Genomic DNA, 18,136 nt, shown 5'->3' with positions numbered 1-18,136 from the left:
CTTCTGCCTGATCAATGAATGATCATGTGGTGACAGGGATGACCAACATATTTAAGTAATGTAACAAGGTGAAAAATAAAAAAATGAAGCATGTTTGGATTCGTCATCATTATCTGAACATGCCCTTTCAAAAAACAGATTTAGTTGAGTGGAAATCTCCTTATGAGCTTTATCTCTTGAAACGTTATCTGTTGGCAGAATTATGTTATTTTTTATTGAAAGAATAAAATATAAGCATGAAACATATTAATCTTTTACAGAAAACAATTACAATGTACACCTACAATTATTAAGTAGGATTAATTAACTGCATTACTAACATTAAGATTACATTAAAAAAGAGAACAGTAGGGGTGCCTGGGTGGCTCAGTTGATTAAGTGTCCGACTTTTGATTTCAGCTCAGGTCATGATCTCACGGTTCATGGGCTCAAGCCCCTATTCAGGCTCTTTCTCTCACTCTCTCTGCCCCTCCTCTGCTCTCTCTCTTTTTCTCTCTCTCAAAATAAATAAACTTAAAAATTTTTTTTAAAAAAAAGAACAGTATATACTTTTTGAACAAGTGCGTATAAATGTTTTTAAATTACAATAGGCATTCTACTTCTAAACTCTATGGAATTGCTTGGTATGCTTGTAACATTAAACAGAATAACTTCAAAAAAAAAAAAAAAAGAGAGTTTAGGGGTGCCTGGGTGGCTCAGTCAGTTAAGCATCCGACTTCAGCTCAGGTCATGATCTCCCAGCTCATGGGTTCAAGCCCTCTACCAGGCTCTGTACTGACAGTTCAGGGCCTGGAGCCGGTTTTGGATTCTGTATCTCCCTCTCTCTCTGCTCCTCCCCCGCTCATGCACACACACACGCATGCACACAAACACACACTCTCTCTCTCTCAAAAATAAATAAACATTCAAAAACATTTTTTAAGAATTTTATAAAAGGAGGGGGGCACCTGGGTGGCGCAGTCAGTTAAGTATCCGACTCTTGATATCAGCTAAGGTCTTGATCTCAGAGTCTTGAGTTGAAGACCTGCATTAGCCTACTTAAAAAAAAAAAGTTTAAGTAGAATAACGTTCAGAAATTATATGTGCACCCTTAAGGGCACCTGGGTAGCACAGTTGGTAAGGCATTCGACTCTTGATCTCCACCCAGGTCATGATGCACAGTTCGTGAGATCGAGCCCCAAGTCAAGCTCTGTAGAGACAGTATGGTGTCTGCTTGGGATTTTCTCTCTTTCTCTCTCTCTCTCTCTTAAAATAAATAAACTTAAAAAAAAAATGAACCTATAAGCACCCTTAGCATTCATACTATGGTGTCTAAACAACATATTTCACTACAAGGAATCAGAGCTCCTTCTAGAAATAGCTGGTCTGGGATGGGAAATGTGCAAGACGAACCTGGAACATCCTGCCATAACACTAAACAGGGAAACATCAAAGACCACTAGAATTGTATCCAAAGGACTCTGGAGCCAACCTGAAGAGGCTCCCACCAGGTAAAGATGGAACAATTTGAAATCAATAAAAATAATATTTATAAATGGATTGAAATACATGAAATAGGTTGAAATCCATGAGTTCATAATATTTTAAAAAATAACTTCATTGGTCACCTTTGCAGGTAATAAGAAACCAAATGGAAAACTAGTAAAGAAAGGGAAAGAATGAAGCAGTAAATTGCTTTCCCCTTATGACCTATAGGGATCAGCACACTTTTTCTACAATGGGCTATATAGATCTTTTCAGTTCTGTGGGCTGCATATGGTCTCAGTGGCGACTACAACCCTAAGCCCTTGTATTGAAAAGCAGTCATAGACAATATACAAACAAATGAGCATGGCTGTGTTCTAATAAAACTTTATTTACAAAAATAAGTAGCAGGCTGGATTTAGACTGTAAACCTTAGTTTGCTGACCTTTGATCTAAGTTATAAGGGATAACTTATAGTTTATAATAGTTTATAAGGGATAGTTTCTCTCTCTTTTTTTTTTAATGTTTATTTTTGAGACAGACAGAGACAGAATGTGAGTGGGTTAGGGGCAGAGAGAGAGGGAGACAGAATCGGAAGCAGGCTCCAGGCTCCAAGCTGTCAGCACAGAGCCTGACGCAGGGCTTGAACTTATAGACTGTGAGATCATGACCTGAGCTGAAGTTGGGTGCTCAACCGACTGAGCCACCCAGGTGCCCCCGGAGATAGTTCCTCTATTAAAAAACAGTATAGCTGAAGGGCACCTGGGTGGCTCAACTAGTTGAATATCTGACTTTGGCTCAGGTCATGACCTCACAGTTTGTGGGTTCCAACCCCCACATCAGGCTCTCTGCCATTAGCGCAGAACCACTTTGGATCCTCTGTCTCCCTCTCTCTCTCTCTCTCTGCCCCTCCCCCCCGTCTCTCTCAAAAATAAATAAAACACTTAAAATTTTTTTTTAAATACTATAGCTGACAGATGAACAAGGAATGACACAAACAGACTATAACCATTTCAAAACTGCTAATGAAGTAATAATGGACGTGACTGATCATCGGTGGCTGCTAATTTCACAGAGAGACAACCAGACATTAAGTGTCTCATGATATAAGGACAACATCTATGAAAGAGACTTGCAAATTAAAAAGGAGAAAAAGAGAGAGAAATCCAGATCAAGAATCTAAATCTAGGCAACTCCCTTCTACTTGCTGGATGGGATGCTGCCTGAATCAAAAATCACTAAATAAATAATTCAATTCAACAATAAAACCAATTCACTTTAAAACAAAAATCTAAATCCGGCTAACAATTTTCAGGAATTACAAAGGACAGAAAAACATGTTATAGGATATCATGGGGTTGCATTTAACAAAATCCAGACTGTGAGAAAACTCCATAGGAGTCATCAGATAAAAACCTAAAAATCTAATTAGGAAGTTCTTTACATCCTATGAAGAATGTAGAGAAGAATGTCACTGTTGCTACCTCAATATTTCACAAGATTTCAAAACCGTGAATTCACAAATATGCTGTACAGCAACACAGAAACAATCTAGGCACTTACAGAGCTGTGAAATTACTATTCTCCCACGACAATGTCAAACGTTCAAAATGTGACCATCAATTTGGCCACTACCAGAGTAATAATTATTTCTGGCAAGAAACACCAATGGATATTAAAAACGATGGATGAAAGTTTGATGAGAAACGGGTTATTTACATAGTCACGAAGTTATCTTCCCGCAAGACACTTACTAATTACAAAGAGGAGAAATAGTAACTTCCTTGGAGAAACCTGGCAGACATAATTTTTACCAAGTGATCATAAGGAACATCAACTGTAGTGGGAAAAATAGATGGCGTCTCATGAGGAGAAGCACCGAGAAGGGCATGCTATCAACTACATAGGGTTCATGCCCAAAATATACAACCTGAACCTACTCGTAAAGAAACATCTGAAGAAAAGCAGAATTCAAGGTCCTTTTACAAAATAAATGGCTTGTAATCTCCAAAAGTCAAGAACACAAGAGACACAAAACAGACTGAAGAGCTGTTCTAGATTGAAGGAGTCTAAAGACACACAACCAAGTATACCACATGACCTTGGCTCATTCTGGACACCTCATCCCCCAATTTTTTTTTAAGGACTTATTATTATTTTTAAATGTTTATTTATTTACTTTGAGAGAGAGAAAGAGAGAGCAGGGAAGGAGCAGAGAGAGAGGGAAAAAAAGAATCCCAATATGACCAGGGGCTACTTCCCATGAACCACGAGATCATGACCTGAGCCAAAATCAAGAGTCGAATGCTTAATTGACTGAGCCATCTGGTCGCCCCTAAGATTTTATTCTTAAGTAATCTCTACACCCAACATGGGTCTTGAACTCACAACCCCAAGATCAAGAGTCAAATGCTCCACCCACTGAGCCAGCCAGGTGCCCCCAAATTCTTTTAAATATTTTCTTTTGCTAGAAAAGACATTGAGAAGACAACCGGCAAAATTGGAATAAGGTCTATAGATGAGACAGTAGGACAAAATTTCCTGATTTTGATAACTATATTGTGGTAATGGTTATCCGTTTTTAGACCTATACATGAAGTTACCTAGGGGTAAAGGAGCATTGTATTTGCAACTTACTCTCAAATGGTTCAAAGAAAAAGTTATAGAAAGAAAGATAAATAAAACGTAGCAAATGTTAACATTTGGTGAAATCTAGAGGAAAACACATGGGAATTCCTCATACTATCTTGTACTTTCTCTGTCTGAAATTATCTCAAAATAAAAAGTTAAAATTAATTAACATATATACTCCATATATATGAACTAATTGTATATATCATTCTGTTGACAACTAATTAATAATTCACATAAACTGGCAATTCTGTTACAGTAATATGTAACTCTTTCCAAAGGCAATTGGTAACCATGTAAGCCCAAAATCTGCATTAAGTACTGAAAGCTGATGTGCTAATTACTTTTGTTTAAGCATTCCTGGTTCTCCCATGACTATACCATTTGAGCATTTCCTATAAAAATATTTCAAGGGGTGCCTGGGTGGCTCAGTAGTGGGATAGAGCCCTGCATCAGGCTTCACGCTCACAGCACAGAGCCTGTTTGGGATTCTCTCTCCCTCGTGCTCTCTCTTTCTAAATAAATAAATAAATAAATAAACTTTAAAAATATATTTTAAAATAGTGCAAGAAAACATCCCCTTATTAAGATATTGACTAAAAGTCTTGGCCGCTAAACATCTTAATAAAGTTGTAATAATACTATAAATTATTCTGATGACATTAGTCATTTCTTTTTATATCCCAGAGATTCTATGATGCATTTAGTTTTAGCCTTGTACAAACCCTGGTTTTCAAATGCAGTCTATTTAGCCAAAATTTTAATCCAGTAACCTTCAAATACACCATTATCCCCATTTTGCCAAAGAGTGCCCTAGGGCCACAGGGGCACAGAGCCAGACCATGGCTGGGCTGAGATTCAAGGCCAAGACTCAAGTCTCAGACCCTTTAGACAGATTGCCTCCCAGAGGGAAAAGGAGCAGCCTGTCAGTTTGCTCCTCTACCCCTCAGGCCTTGCACTGCTCTCCACACAAGTTCCTCTCTCCTCTTTCAATGTCAAGCAAAAGCAACTGCTTATTAAGAGGCTTTCCCAAACTCCAGGTGCTCTTACCATCCCAGCCCCTCCCTGCATTAACTCTCCTTAGGAGGGTCTGGGAACACCCCTGCTATCATGATGCCTTTCCAACTCCAAGCTTCAACACCAGCATCTCCCTCCCTGACAAGCATTTTAACAACCCAAAAGCTTATGGTGTCAAGTGTTTTCGTGTCTCATATCTTTAACACTCCTGCTCTAATGCTCTACCTCTCCTCCATGGATTCCTCCTAGAAAACAGTTAAATAGATAAGCAAAGACTCTATCCAATATACACAGAAAATCATACTCTGGGGTGCCTGGCTGGCTCAGTTGGTGGTGGAGCGTGTGACTCTTCATCTCACGGTTGTGGGTTTGAGTCCCACGTTGGGTGTAGAGGCTGCTTGAAAATAAAATCTTAAAAAAAAAAAAAAAGAAAGAAAGAAAGGAAGAAAAAATGCATACATGTGCAAGAAAGTGGGGCTGGTCAGGAGTAGGAAGCAGACAACAGACCACAGACCAAGTCAACAGATGCACATGACGATCTTACATATATGGTATCTAAGGAACCAAGTTTACTGCCTCAAGATGTGAGAAGAAAAACACAAGGGGGATTGGGGGGAATAGATTAAGCAAAGCTGCAGTGCACAGCAAGGCAAAGAAAGATGGAGACAACAATGAACTCCATCTCTGAAACTGTCAAGAGACCAGCCATTAAAGTTCTGACTATCCCAGGCAGAAGCAGGGATTAAAAGTGCCTCCTCTGTGATAGGGCTGGAAATGACACCGAAAGGAACAAATGCAGAGATGTTACTCCTCGCTCATCTCTTACTTGTACACACTACTGCTTTGTGAATTGTTCCAAACGGCATTTTCACATTAACTTGGTTGCCAACTCTCAGTACAGGGACAGTCTAGGACTGTGGCTGGAATGATGGCCCTAACACTTCCCACACAGGTGATCCTGGCCCCGCACTTAGGCTCTATCGCAGCTTACTCAGGGATAAAAGAGAGCTTCCGGTAGCAGTCACGCAAGTGTCCCATGTGGTAACAGTTGTAAACAGTGTGACATAGTGCCCTGGAACACCGCAGGTGCTTATAGGGCTGTTTTTTTTAAATGTTGATGTTAAATATTCATGCTGTCAACATTCAACAAATGTCTGTGAGTCACTTTTTTTTAAATTTTTTTAATGTTTTAATTTTTGAGAGAGAGAGAGAGAGAGAGAGAGAGAGATGGAGACAGAATGCAAGCGGGGGAGGGGCAGAGAGAGAGGGAAACACAGAATCTGAAGCAGGTTCCAGGTTCTGAGCTGTCAGCACACAGCCTGACACAGGGCTCGAACTCATGAACTGCAAGATCCTGACCTGAGCTGAAGTTGGACACCCAACCGATGAGCCACCCAGGTGCCCCTGTAAGTCACTTTTCATGAGTCAGGTGTTACAGTTTAATAAAGAAGTATTTTGAGGTGTACTTTCTCTGTAGCACTGCTTTCTGCAGGGCTTGCTGTAGACCCCTCGGAGCAGTGGAGAAAGTAAAGCCCAGTGATGCAGCTGAGCAAGTCCTAGTCCTGCTTCCATTCTTCCTAACTGTTTGATCCAGGCACGTTCACGATCATCCTGAGCTTATGCTCCTCATGGGTGGGGTGGGCCGGGCCGGATGCTCCCTTCCAGCTCAGAGGGCTACAGGGTACCCAGGCAGAGGGTCCTTGCAGAGGAACCTGAGGGAAGAACACCCAACCCACCCGAGCAGGTATGCGTTATAAATCTGACCTTAGTGACCCCAATGTACACTTTCTGCAATTTATGGAGAAGAATGTAGTCCCAAACATCAGAAATCACTACTGCCAACAAATATGGACTTGTAAACTGATCCACTTTTCACACCATTGATTCCTACTTCTTTTTTCTTCCTCATTGTTAGATCCATCTTTTTTTTTTTTTTTTTTTAAAGTAAGCTCTATGCCCAGTATGGAGCTTGAACTCACAACCCTGAGACCAAGAGTCACATGCTCCACTCACTGAGCCAGCCGGGCAGCCCTAGATCCAACTATTTTTTAAATTTTTTTAATCACAGTTTCTATCTCTCATATTTATGTTTTTTTGTTTTCCACACATTTTTTTATAGACGTTCCTACAAATAATGACCCCATTCACTGTATGAGGTTTAAGACATTTATCTCACTAAGATTTAGTGTCTTGCAATAGCCAGATCTCAAGAAGGGCTTACTTAGGACCCCAAGTGCCTCCCCAGCTTCTATCAACCATACTCAGAAGCCCTTCTAATTAATCTTTCCACCATGCTATTGTTTTCAAAAAGAAACCACCTGAAAGATAATTTGGGAAGTGAAAGAAAAAGCACTGAATTACCTGAATCCTGATGTCAAACCATCTTACACACACACACACACACACACACACACACACACACACAGAAAGGGGAGTAAGGAGGAGACTAATACATTCTCTGCAATTCTTAAAATAATTCTGTGTAAATGTTTAGTTATTTATTTCTTTAATACTCAATTTACTGTAATAGTTATAAATGACTGGGACTGATTTTTAACTTAGCTTTAAAAAGGCAACCAATTTATACAGTATTTTATAAAATAAATAACAGGGAAATAATATTTGCATACTCGGTTCACCAGAGCTCGGTTTATTAACCAAACTATGTTGTAATCCAAGTGGCAGGGGTAGCAAGCACGTTTATGCCTCCCCCTTCTTCCACACCAAAGACACACTGTGTAATCTTCCAACCCTCGCCCACTTCAACAAGGAAAAACTGTCCCAAGTTCAAAACAGTTCCAATGTTAGTAGATAACCACTTTTTTCTCCCAAAGAGGGTAATGAGTGGTGGTAAAGCTCTGGGGGCCACCCATTAAAGGTTATTTAAGTCTTCCGGAGCACAGTCGTGATAGAACAACTCAAACCCCAGCCACTCACTCACACACGGTCTATTTGGGAAGGCACATTCCCAGGTCTGGTTCATAAAGTCGGAACAAATGTGCCACCCTCCACCCCAACTGGTAACTCACATCAGGATTTCTGAACTGCGAAACAAAGGTCAGCTGTCCTCCCAAGAGGAGGAGTTAGTTACATCAGGCCTGTGGGTAAAGTCACAAGGGTGGAATGGGGAACACCTAGACTTTAAACTCACAACCAAGTTCAAATCTTTGCACCGGTCGATTATCAGTAGCATGACCTTGAACAAGATACTTGACCTCTACTAATCTGCCTGCACAGCAGCAAAATAGGAATAAGTATCTATTTCATAGCAGGTCAGAAGCTATGAGAAATATTAAGGTTTTAGCAGCTACTGCCAAGCGCTTTCCAAATGGGGTGGAGCTCTTAACGCCCCTCAGGAAGAGCAAATGAGAGCACCCACTTTACCATACATTTGCCAGCATTTAAAAATCTCATTAAGACAAAAAAATCTCTGGTAATTTGGTGGGCCAAAAAACCAAAACAAAATAAAACAAAAAAGATTCTTTTCTTTTCTAGCATTGTTTGACTACCTGGGAGGTTGAACACAGTTTCACATATGTGGTGGTCATTTGTAGTTTCTTCTTTTGGGAATTCTTTGTTTATATTTATTTTATGGTTACCTTCCACAATTATGGTGAACACTTGGTGCCTTGTTCCTCTTGAATGAGACAGAGTTCTAAAATGCTATAGTTCTGGGGCGTATGGGTGGCTCAGTTGGTTAAGCGTCCGACTCCTGATTTTGGCTCAGAGCATGATCCCAGGGTCATGAGATCGAGCCCCATGCTGGGCTCTGTGCTGAGTGTGGAGCCTGCTTGGGATTTCTCTCTCCCTCTGCCCCTCTCCCCTGCTCACGCACACACTCTCTCTTTCACTCTCAAAATAAATAAATAACAACAACAACAACAAAAAAACAACTTCAAAATGCTATAGCACAGTTTGAAAGCATGAATGTGAGTTCATTTCCTGTCCTGAGGACTCCAGATAACTAAAGTTAGCACCACTTATCACTTCCACAAAAGGTCCTGAAAAGGGCCATGTTTAGGAAGACATTTGTAGGATTTTATTTTCAAACTCTGAAATGTATTTCTAAACAAACTGTTCATCTTCCCATGAAAATCTGTAGGCTACATACATAATGAAAAGATTTAAGATTCTGAAATTTATTTTAGAACCTTAAAGGTACCTGTCAACTGAGCTAACTCAGAGCATTCTAACAACTTATGAGTCTAAGAAAGAAACTGTACAGCATCCCAGAGCTGTTCACTAAGTAGCACATGTGGTAGAGAGGAAAAGGCAAGCTCCCTTTACTTCCCTGTGTTCCCTTCATCCCCGAATGCCGAGGGTTGGGAAATTGCATTTATATCACTGTCCCTTAAATCCAATCCAGTTTGGGAGAAAACAATAAAACATGGAACATATAATGGGGCACCTGGGTGGCTCAGTCGGTTAAGCGTCTGACTCTTGACTTCGGCTCAGGTCATGATCTCATCTCGATTTGTGAGATCGAGCCCCACATTGGGCTCTGCACTGACAGTGCGGAGCCTGCTTGGGATGCTCTCTTTCCCTCTCTCTCTGCCCCTCTCCCTCTCCCTCTCTCAAAAATAAATCAACATTTAAAAATAATAATAAACATGTGAGACATTTAAAAACCTCCTCCTAAAATACATGATCAGATTAGCCAATTGGGGGCAGTTTTCTATAAGCTTTTAAGCAGTCAGTCCTTTTCCATCCCCAATTACTTATCATACCTCAGTATCTGCTCCTGACAGCAAAGGAGTTGTATTTTGATTCCACCTTTATCATCCTTCAAAATCAGCCAGCCCCAGACATTAAAAAGAGGAAACACTTACCAGGTGGGTCCTATCTTCCAATCAATGCCCAAAGGTTCATCATTTAACATGTAGCTAGAAGGTTCCCAACGTTTTTGGTTTTATAGTGGGGTGAAGAGGAAGGGCCCGTACTGACGACATGTCCAAGACCCCCGCTCCAGCCACCCTGCCCTGATTTGAGGACACAAACCCATCCAACCATCCAAGGCACTGCCCCTCAATTTCGGCCAGCTCCACCTCTGCACATACATCCCCATCTTCAGCTCTTGGGCGAGTCTGTAAAACTGGAAGGACATCTACTGCTGAGCGTCCTCCATCCATGAAAGAAGACTGCCTTCTTCCCAGTTCCATTCTCATTTCCCCTTCCCCCTCGTCTTCTCCATTCATCTTCCACCCTAGCCCACTGCCCTACAAACAGGCTCCCACGCCAGCATCCCAAACACACCCTCTCCAAGGCCCGCGGCTCTTCCCTTCCCTCTACTTGCCATAGCCAAACATCTTAAATGGGTTGTCCAGGTGACAGTAGACAGGAAATGTGTAAGGTACACAGGGGTAGAGAGGGAAGTCTGGTCTGGGGTTCCGGCTAAGTGAGGGACGGGCCACTACCTGGGACCAGTCCACAACACAGCACCCGGGCACCCGACTGGGAAGTGCTGAGCTAGTACCTCTGCCTCCCCGGCTTCATCACTCCCATTGCCTGAACTGCTGGTCTCAGTGGGCACCAATAGCTTCCTGTTGCTAAATTCCCAAAGCTCCTCTTCATTCCACCGTCTTCTTGTCTCCTCTCTCTGTGGCATCTGACAGTGAGGACCAGCTTCCATAATGTCACAGGACCTGGGCGCTCCTCTTACCTTGGCAAAAGCTCCTTTCCATCCTGCCTCAGGGACTTCTTTCTCTGCTCGGAGCAGCCTGTCCCTTCTTCTCTGGCTCCCTTGCATCATCCCGAGGCTGCAGTTTCAACTATCCACACATCACCTGCTCACACCCCAGGTGTCTCCAATGAAACTTAGCAGTTCCTCCAAATGAAAAGACCCTCACAGCCTATGAGTTCTGCTGTTGCCAGGGTAGTCAATGAGCATCCGTTCAGCGTGGGGGGGGGGGGAGGGCAAAGATGGCACACCAGGGTCCCACATGGAAGAAGTCATTCCCTCGGAGGCACCGAGGCTCAGACATCGAGTTAAGTGTGACATCAGCCACTTTCTGCCTTAGGTTACTTCCCCTCCCCGCATAAATTCAAGTCACCATTCCAGTCTCTCCCATCCTACCCTTCCTCTCCATCCAGTTACTCTTGGGAGCACTTTTCACATCACCCCAGACTCCTGTGAGTCTCCTAACCCTTGTAGCTCCTTTCAGATCTTCTCCCTCCAATCACTATAGTCTAGGCAAACGTACTAGCCACATCACTTCCCAGTGTAATTTTCTATGGTTCTCAGCCACTTCCTGAGTAAGCCCAGATTCTTTCATGACATTCAAGGCATCCCATGCCCTGGCCCCTCATCATGCAGCCAAATGGAGTAACTTGTATTACCCCAGACAGCCCTGAACTTTTTGCCTTTGCTCTCCCAGTGCTGGCTTCCACCTCATGACTGGGGTGAAGGAAGACTTAACACTTCTCACTCCTGCATGTTTAAAATTTTTTTATAATTAACAAGAATTACATTGAATTAAAGAATGGGGCGCCTGGGTGGCTCAGTCGGTTAAGTGTCCGACTTCAGCTCAGGTCATGATCTCACAGCTCATGGGTTCAAGCCCCGCGTCGGGATCTGTGCTGACAGCTCGGAGCCTGGAGCCTGCTTTGGATTCTATGTCTCCCTCTCTCTCTGCATCCCTGTCATCTGCTCAGGCTCTCTCTCCCTCTCTCAAAAATAAATAAACATTAAAAAAATAAAATAAAATAAAGAATGACTGAGTTTCAGGGACTAGTTGTTTGTTTGTTTTTAAAGATTTTATTTTTTAAGTAATCTCTACACCCAGTGTGGGACTTGAACTCACAACCCCAAGATAAGAAGTCACATGCTTTACCAACTCAGCTAACCAGGCACTTCAGGGACTAGTTTCAAACAATTTCTTCTCCCTAAGTTCCTTGATCATACTAGCCCAAAACAACTTTTCTTCAACAAGCTTATTTTTTTTTTGATGTTTATTTACTTTTTGAGAGAGAGAGACAGGCAGACAGACAGACAGAGAGAGAGAGAGAGCATAAGCAGGAGAGGGGCAGAGAGAGAGGGAGGCACAGAATCTGAAGCAGGCTCCAGGCTCGGAGCTGTCAGCACAGAGCCTGATGCAGGACTTGAACTCACAGACTGTGAGATCATGACCTGAGCTGAAGTCAGACACTCAACCGACTGAGCCACCCAGGTGCCCCAACACTACTTCAATTTTTAAACCCTTTAGGGCAAAGCTGGATCTACTTCATCATATCTCCCATATCCCTGAGCCACTGCCATGATAGGTCCTCAGTAAATATCAGATGAAATTGAAGAATTATGAATTAATCTTAAGAATGCCAATCTAAATTTCCCCAGTTTGGCAAGTAAAGTTGACTCTAAATTGGAATGACTATATCGGACACCTGGGTGACTCGGTTAAGCATCCAATTCTTGGTTTCGGCTCAGGTCATGATCTCACAGTTCGTGGGTTCAAGCCCTGTGTCGGGCTCTGCGCTGACAGCATGGAGCCTGCTTGGGATTCTCCCTCCCTCCTTCTCTCTCCGCCCTACCCTGACTCGCATGTGCACACACGCTCCCTCTCTTTCTTGCTCTCAAATACATAAATGAAGCATTTTTAAAAAATAAATAAATTGGAATATAAGTAGGATATCTGCATTATATATATTTGGATTATTGCATCTTCCAGTGAGTCAATCATTATGTCATTTTTTAGGTCACAATTCTGTAACTTTGCACATCACTATAAAGGCAGGAACACTATGTTAAAGGTTACTTTTTGTTAGTGTACCAGCCTACTTTCTCCTCAAGAATCCCAAGAAGTGAGATCGATGAAGAATGAGACCAGCCTATAACTTTCCAACAGTAAAGCAAGTCAGGTAACCCTGCCAGATCCACCTACTCAAAGAAAAAAGACTGACAGGGTTCAAGTCCCCTCCACCGAACTGCTCATCATTTGTCCCAGCAATCCAAGTGCCAAAAGTTCCGCCACACAGGCAGGGCCCTTGCAAAAGCTCATTCCATGTAAAAAAAACCCTCATTAAACCTGAGTTATATTTAGAAAAACATGGAACAGAAGTTATATTTAGATGAAATGGCTTTAAAGAATTTTACCAAAAGCAGCATGTTTATACTGATCTTCCAGAAGAAAAAGATTTACTTATCAGCTTTTACACACAGCTTCTAAAGACAGACAACTTCTCTATCTGTACACATAGATTTCTGCTTGGGTTCCTTCATGTCGGGCAGAAAACCAGAGCATCCAGGATACTTGCAAGACCTCCCATGGGAAGCGACAGGATAGGAAGGACTGAAAAACATGCACACGTTTGGAGAACAGAACAACTTCATACAGAAGCCTGAGTCGAGATGGTCCAAGAAAGGTGCCAGCAATGCGATGCTTGAGCAGCATGACAGTGGTTCTTAAATTCATGAACTGGAACCCCAAGCCATAGACTCCCTTGACAACTGTACCCACAAGTGTTCTTTCCCAAAATGCCATTAGCACACATGTCGCGGTCAAACTACCCTCTACCATTTCATAGCTAAGTCACCGAACCACATTCAACATCTTCTTTTTGGCTCTTATTAGTCTTACACTATTTTTTTTTTAACTCTTTAACGTTTATTTATTTTTGAGAGAGAGAGGGAGACACAGAATCTGAAGCAGGCTCCAGGCTCTGAGCTGTCAACACAGAGCCCGACGCGGGGCTCGAACCCACGAACCAAGAGGTCATGACCTGAGCTGAAGTCGAATGCTTAACCCAGTGTGCCACCCAGGCGCCCCAGTCTTACACTATTTTTGACATCCACTTTCCTCTGTGTTGGCTTACATTTTCCTAACAAAAAAACTAGTCAACAGCACCAAGGTGGTTTAGTAAACTTGTGAAGCCTTTTCATGAATGAATGTGTCATTTCAGGGTGGCTTTTGGAGGGAGTGAAAGACGGTTTGTGGCAGTTATTCATCTCTTCATAGGCCACAGGGTCCCCAGGGCTCCAGAGGAGAATGAATCATGGCTTGGAGGCTTGGCACACACCCCAGGCTAAGGGGACCTCTTCTCTAAAGAGCCTCAGGAAGAGGCCACTTCCCAGCCTCCCAGCCAAACCAGAGTGGAGGGCAAAGGTAACGCATGGGGAAGACAAGTCCAAACTGCGGGACTGGCCAGCCCCCAGTCATCCCAGCAGGAATTATGCCAGTGCATGAGGGTGCGGCAGCCCTCTTGCTTGCTATTCCTAGGGCCAATTAACACCCTGAAAACCTCCAGCCAACCCCTACTTTTGCTTGTGGCTTGGTATTTCCAGAAAGTGTGAGAACAGCAGAGAACTGAAGTCACCCAGTTTTGTACTACTTAGAGGCTTTAGAGTAGCAACGCCTAAGGTTGTGAAATCTAGTAGTAAAACAAAAAAAGACCCAGGATGCCAAAAGGGAGAGCAGATCATATATTCCAGGCACCCCTCTGCATCCGGCTTCAGTTACCTCCCTCTCCCCTCTTCTACCCCTTATCTATGTACATTCATTTTACCAGGCTTGGACCCCAAAAGAGGACCACTTGGTCTGCACCTATAGTTTGCCTACCGTGAAAATCACATTAATTACATTAATATAATCATCCACAGGAAAAGCATCATCTTGACCCTATAGTCCAGACAATCAAGTGCTTAAGTGTTTCCTCACTTGCTTTCTGAAAAGCCCATGATGTTCAAGGATACGGTCAAAATTAGCAGGTTCTATTGAGCTCATCTAACTGCAGGAAACTCCCCCAGTATATCAATAAATTTTGAACCAGGCAGGCCTAACACAATTAAAGGCACAGAAGGGGCACAGAAACTACAGGGAGATTGAACTTACTTCTATACAGGAAGTTCACCAGGGAGACCAGATTATGTAGGAGAGTGGGACAGGATACACTAAGATCTTTAGGAAAGGTCGACAACAGGGACTTGAGTGTCCCTGGAGGCTTAAAAGAAGGATGGTGACATGGGCCAGGGCAGTGAACAGCTGCAGGAATGAGCAGGGACAGTCAGAGACATGCAGAGGAGAAGGTTGGCTTCTCCAAGGAGGGCTCCAAACTTCCCACGCAGGCCTGGATTTAGTAATCAGGAATCCCCAGGACCAGCAAGAAATCAGCCTGTGGAAGTTCTGAGGCAAAAGAACATGTAAGATGGAAGAAGGAAAGAAGGGCAGTAGAAGATGGTGGAAAGACGGGAACCGACACAAACAGAAAACCAGTCCCCCGGAGGCTCTTGGGGTGGGGGTGGGGGGAGCAACAGATGAAGACAGGCAGTTGTCAGAGTTCTCCTTCAAAGAGGAAGAGTCAAAGCACCCCAAAGAGAAACGGGTAGGTGGAAGGAACAGCCTGCTTGAGGGAAAAACTGGTCATATTTGGGACACTTCTGGTGACTTGGTCTGCACCAGGACCTGGATCAGTGCTGACTCACAGCCGTTAATGCCTCCCAGACTCCTCTCTCTAGACATCTAATGGTAAATGGAAAAATGGGACTTTGTTACAGGAACCCTAGCAAACCTGAGCTTCCAAAACCCTTTTAGAACTCAGCTACATCGGTGCACAAGGAAGAGAATCAGTGAACACCTAAACAAAGTCGCTGCAGCTTGTTTTGCTCAACTTTTTACTTTACCCACTTTCAATATGAATGAGAAAAGGCACCAGTCAGACGCCCATATCCAGCTTATATTCAGGACTTCCCGGGGTGCTCCAAAGAAGGGACAAAGCTGCGGGGCTTTCCCGGCTAGAAAGATGAAGGTGTGTGGTCCCACGCCCCTCTCCCCAGGTCAGAGCCCCCCACCTCCACTCCATATCCCTTCCGGCCAGGAGAGCGCCTCCACTCTCCATCGACCCTGTACCATGACAGTAGGGAGCGCCCATTCAGTACAGAGCGTTTCTCAGGCGGCCCTTTAATTATGACCATTATTTAAGGACAGCTTAAGCATAAAGTGAGTTTGTCAGGCCTGCTCCTGAGGCGCCAACACCTCCCGCCCCCGAAAAAAGAACGAACTGGCGTGCACTGGCAAGCAAAGAGAACCACTACGGTGCTCGTGGGGCCCAAGGGACGGCGGCGCGCAAGAGTCCGACAACAGTCATAGTCTCAGTAGGTAGGTGCTCACCGAAGATCTGCTATCGGACCTAGCACCTGAGCAGCTGGCCCTGGGGTGGGGTGAGGTGGCGGCGGCTCGGGGGACACAAAGGCCTTGCCTGCCCAGGGCTGCTCCCCTCGCGACGCGGGGGGCGCGAGTTTAGGGCCAGGGAGGGGGCGATGGAATCCGCCCTCATTTGCACGTCGTCTGGGGCCCGGTCAATTTGCTTAATCACGGCTCTAAATGCCAGCGCGCAGCACACAATGCGCGCCCATTAACAGGTTTAAAGTGTCGCAGCGCTCGCTTTAAATGAGAAAAGCCGGCAACAAAGGGGGAAAAAGCCAAGTTCCTCAACTTGAAGAATGCCTCGGGTCACCCTCGAAATCATCTAGGCGAGTTTAAAATCCCAAGCTCCACAGAACAGTTGAGGCCCCCGCTCGACGGCTGGGGGTAGGGAGGGGGGTGTGAATAATCCGCCACGAATACTGGGTTTCTTAGGAACGAACTCGCAGCAGCCCAGTGAAACTGGAGTCGGGGGCAACGTCGCCGAGCCAGCTCCCCCAGCCCACTGCCCAACTGCCAGGGAAAGCTGACGGATTTCCAGGAAGGAAAGCGAGACACCCCCCCCCCCCCCCGTCCAAAAGCGGGCACAAATCCAAGTTCTCCTTTACTACCAGCAAAGAATTTTGGAGGCCAGGGAAGACCCCCAGAATTGGACCCCAAAGCCTCTTCCCCAGTAGAAGGGTAAATTTTAAAGGAACTTTACTTTCCTGCAAGCACTGGCCAGCGCAGCCTAACGCTCGGCAGCCACAGAATAGTTCAACTCCGCAAACTCGTTCTGCCCAGGATCCTCCCGAGACGGCCCCATCCCCCACCCCGTCGCCGAGCCCGGGGGCGCATCCCGCCGGCCCGGCCCCCCACCCGCCCCGGCGCGGCCCGACCCGCACTCACCGTGCGCGCTCCTCCCGGAGACAGGGGTCCGTTGGAGAGGTACGGACTGCTCAAGTCCGGAATCATCAGGAACGGGTACCCAGGGTACGGGGGGCCCTTAAAGAACGCGCCGTCCTGGGGCCTTCTCACTGCGGGTGAGACCGAGGCGGGGGTGAGGCCCGGGCCGCCGGGACAGCGCAGCGGCAGGGGACCCGGGGCGGGGACCGCGCTCCAGGACGGCTGTGGCCGCGGGGGACGGAGAGCAGGGGCACGGCCACGGGGCGAGGGGAACCGTGGGCGGCCTGAGCGGAGGCTCTGGGCGCAGCGGGGCCCGCGCGTGGGGGCTGCCCAGACCCGCACGTACCTTCGGCGAAATAGTCCCGCGGCTTCTGGAAGGCGTCCCGGGCGGGCTGCGGGCGCCTCTCCGCCTGCGGAGGAGACACAAAGGCGAGGGCGGGTGAGCGGGCGCGGGGCCGGGGTCCCCCGGGGTCGGCCCCGGGAGCCTCCTTACCTCCGAGTCCGAGCTGCTGCTCTGGTTCTCCGACTCGTTGACCAGGGACGACTTGACCTCGTCCAGGTCCCGCTGCGCCGAGGCACTGTCGCTGCTCGGCTCCTGCTCCTCGCCCCCCTCGTCTTGGAAGGGGATCAGCTCGTCGTTCGCCCCGAGGTCGTCCCCTCCGCCGGCCGCCCCGGCGCCCGAGCCGCCGCCGCCCCCGCCGCCTCCCCCGCCGCCGCCGCCGCCGAGCTGGGGCATGGTGGGGCCGCGGGCCGGGGCCGCCGCTCTCCGAGCCCCTCGCCGCCCGCGCCCGGCCCGGCCCGGCCCGGCGCCCGCCCCTCCCTCCCTCCCGCTCGCCTGCCCGCTCGGCTCGCCGCCGCGGCGGCCGCAGCAACAAAGTTTGACAGGGCGTGGCCCCGCGGGAAGCGGGCCGGCGCGGCCGGGCCGGGGCGGGGGCGGCTCGGCTCGGGCCCCTCCGGCAGCGCCCAGCCCAGGGCTCCCCAACTCGCCGCCGCCGCCTGCTCCGCCG

At 46.1% G+C, this 18,136-nt stretch overlaps 1 protein-coding gene across 5 annotated transcripts in view; it reads right to left on the bottom strand.

Annotated features, from left to right (window-relative positions):
* Positions 1-17,880, bottom strand: part of TCF7L1 (transcription factor 7 like 1) — a 157,806-nt gene extending 139,926 nt beyond the window's left edge. For 4 of the 5 annotated variants that reach the window (XM_045054490.1, XM_045054491.1, XM_023251821.2 and 1 more), the window contains exons 1-3: positions 17,623-17,880; positions 17,476-17,539; positions 17,133-17,260 (exon numbers count right to left, since the gene is read on the bottom strand). In XM_045054490.1, coding sequence (XP_044910425.1) covers positions 17,133-17,260; positions 17,476-17,539; positions 17,623-17,865 — 435 coding nt within the window. In that variant the 5' untranslated portion in view covers positions 17,866-17,880. Of the gene's footprint in view, positions 1-10,771; positions 10,987-17,132; positions 17,261-17,475; positions 17,540-17,622 lie in introns of those variants that run through there. The other variant, XM_045054492.1, reaches the window with a different exon arrangement.
* Between the last annotated feature and the right edge of the window lie 256 nt (positions 17,881-18,136).

Source organism: Felis catus, chromosome A3 (genome assembly GCF_018350175.1).
Source record: "Felis catus isolate Fca126 chromosome A3, F.catus_Fca126_mat1.0, whole genome shotgun sequence".
In the NCBI taxonomy this organism is placed as follows: Eukaryota; Metazoa; Chordata; class Mammalia; order Carnivora; family Felidae; genus Felis; species Felis catus.
Note: the sequence above shows the minus strand (reverse complement) of the source record. Positions and strands in the feature narration are given on the sequence as shown.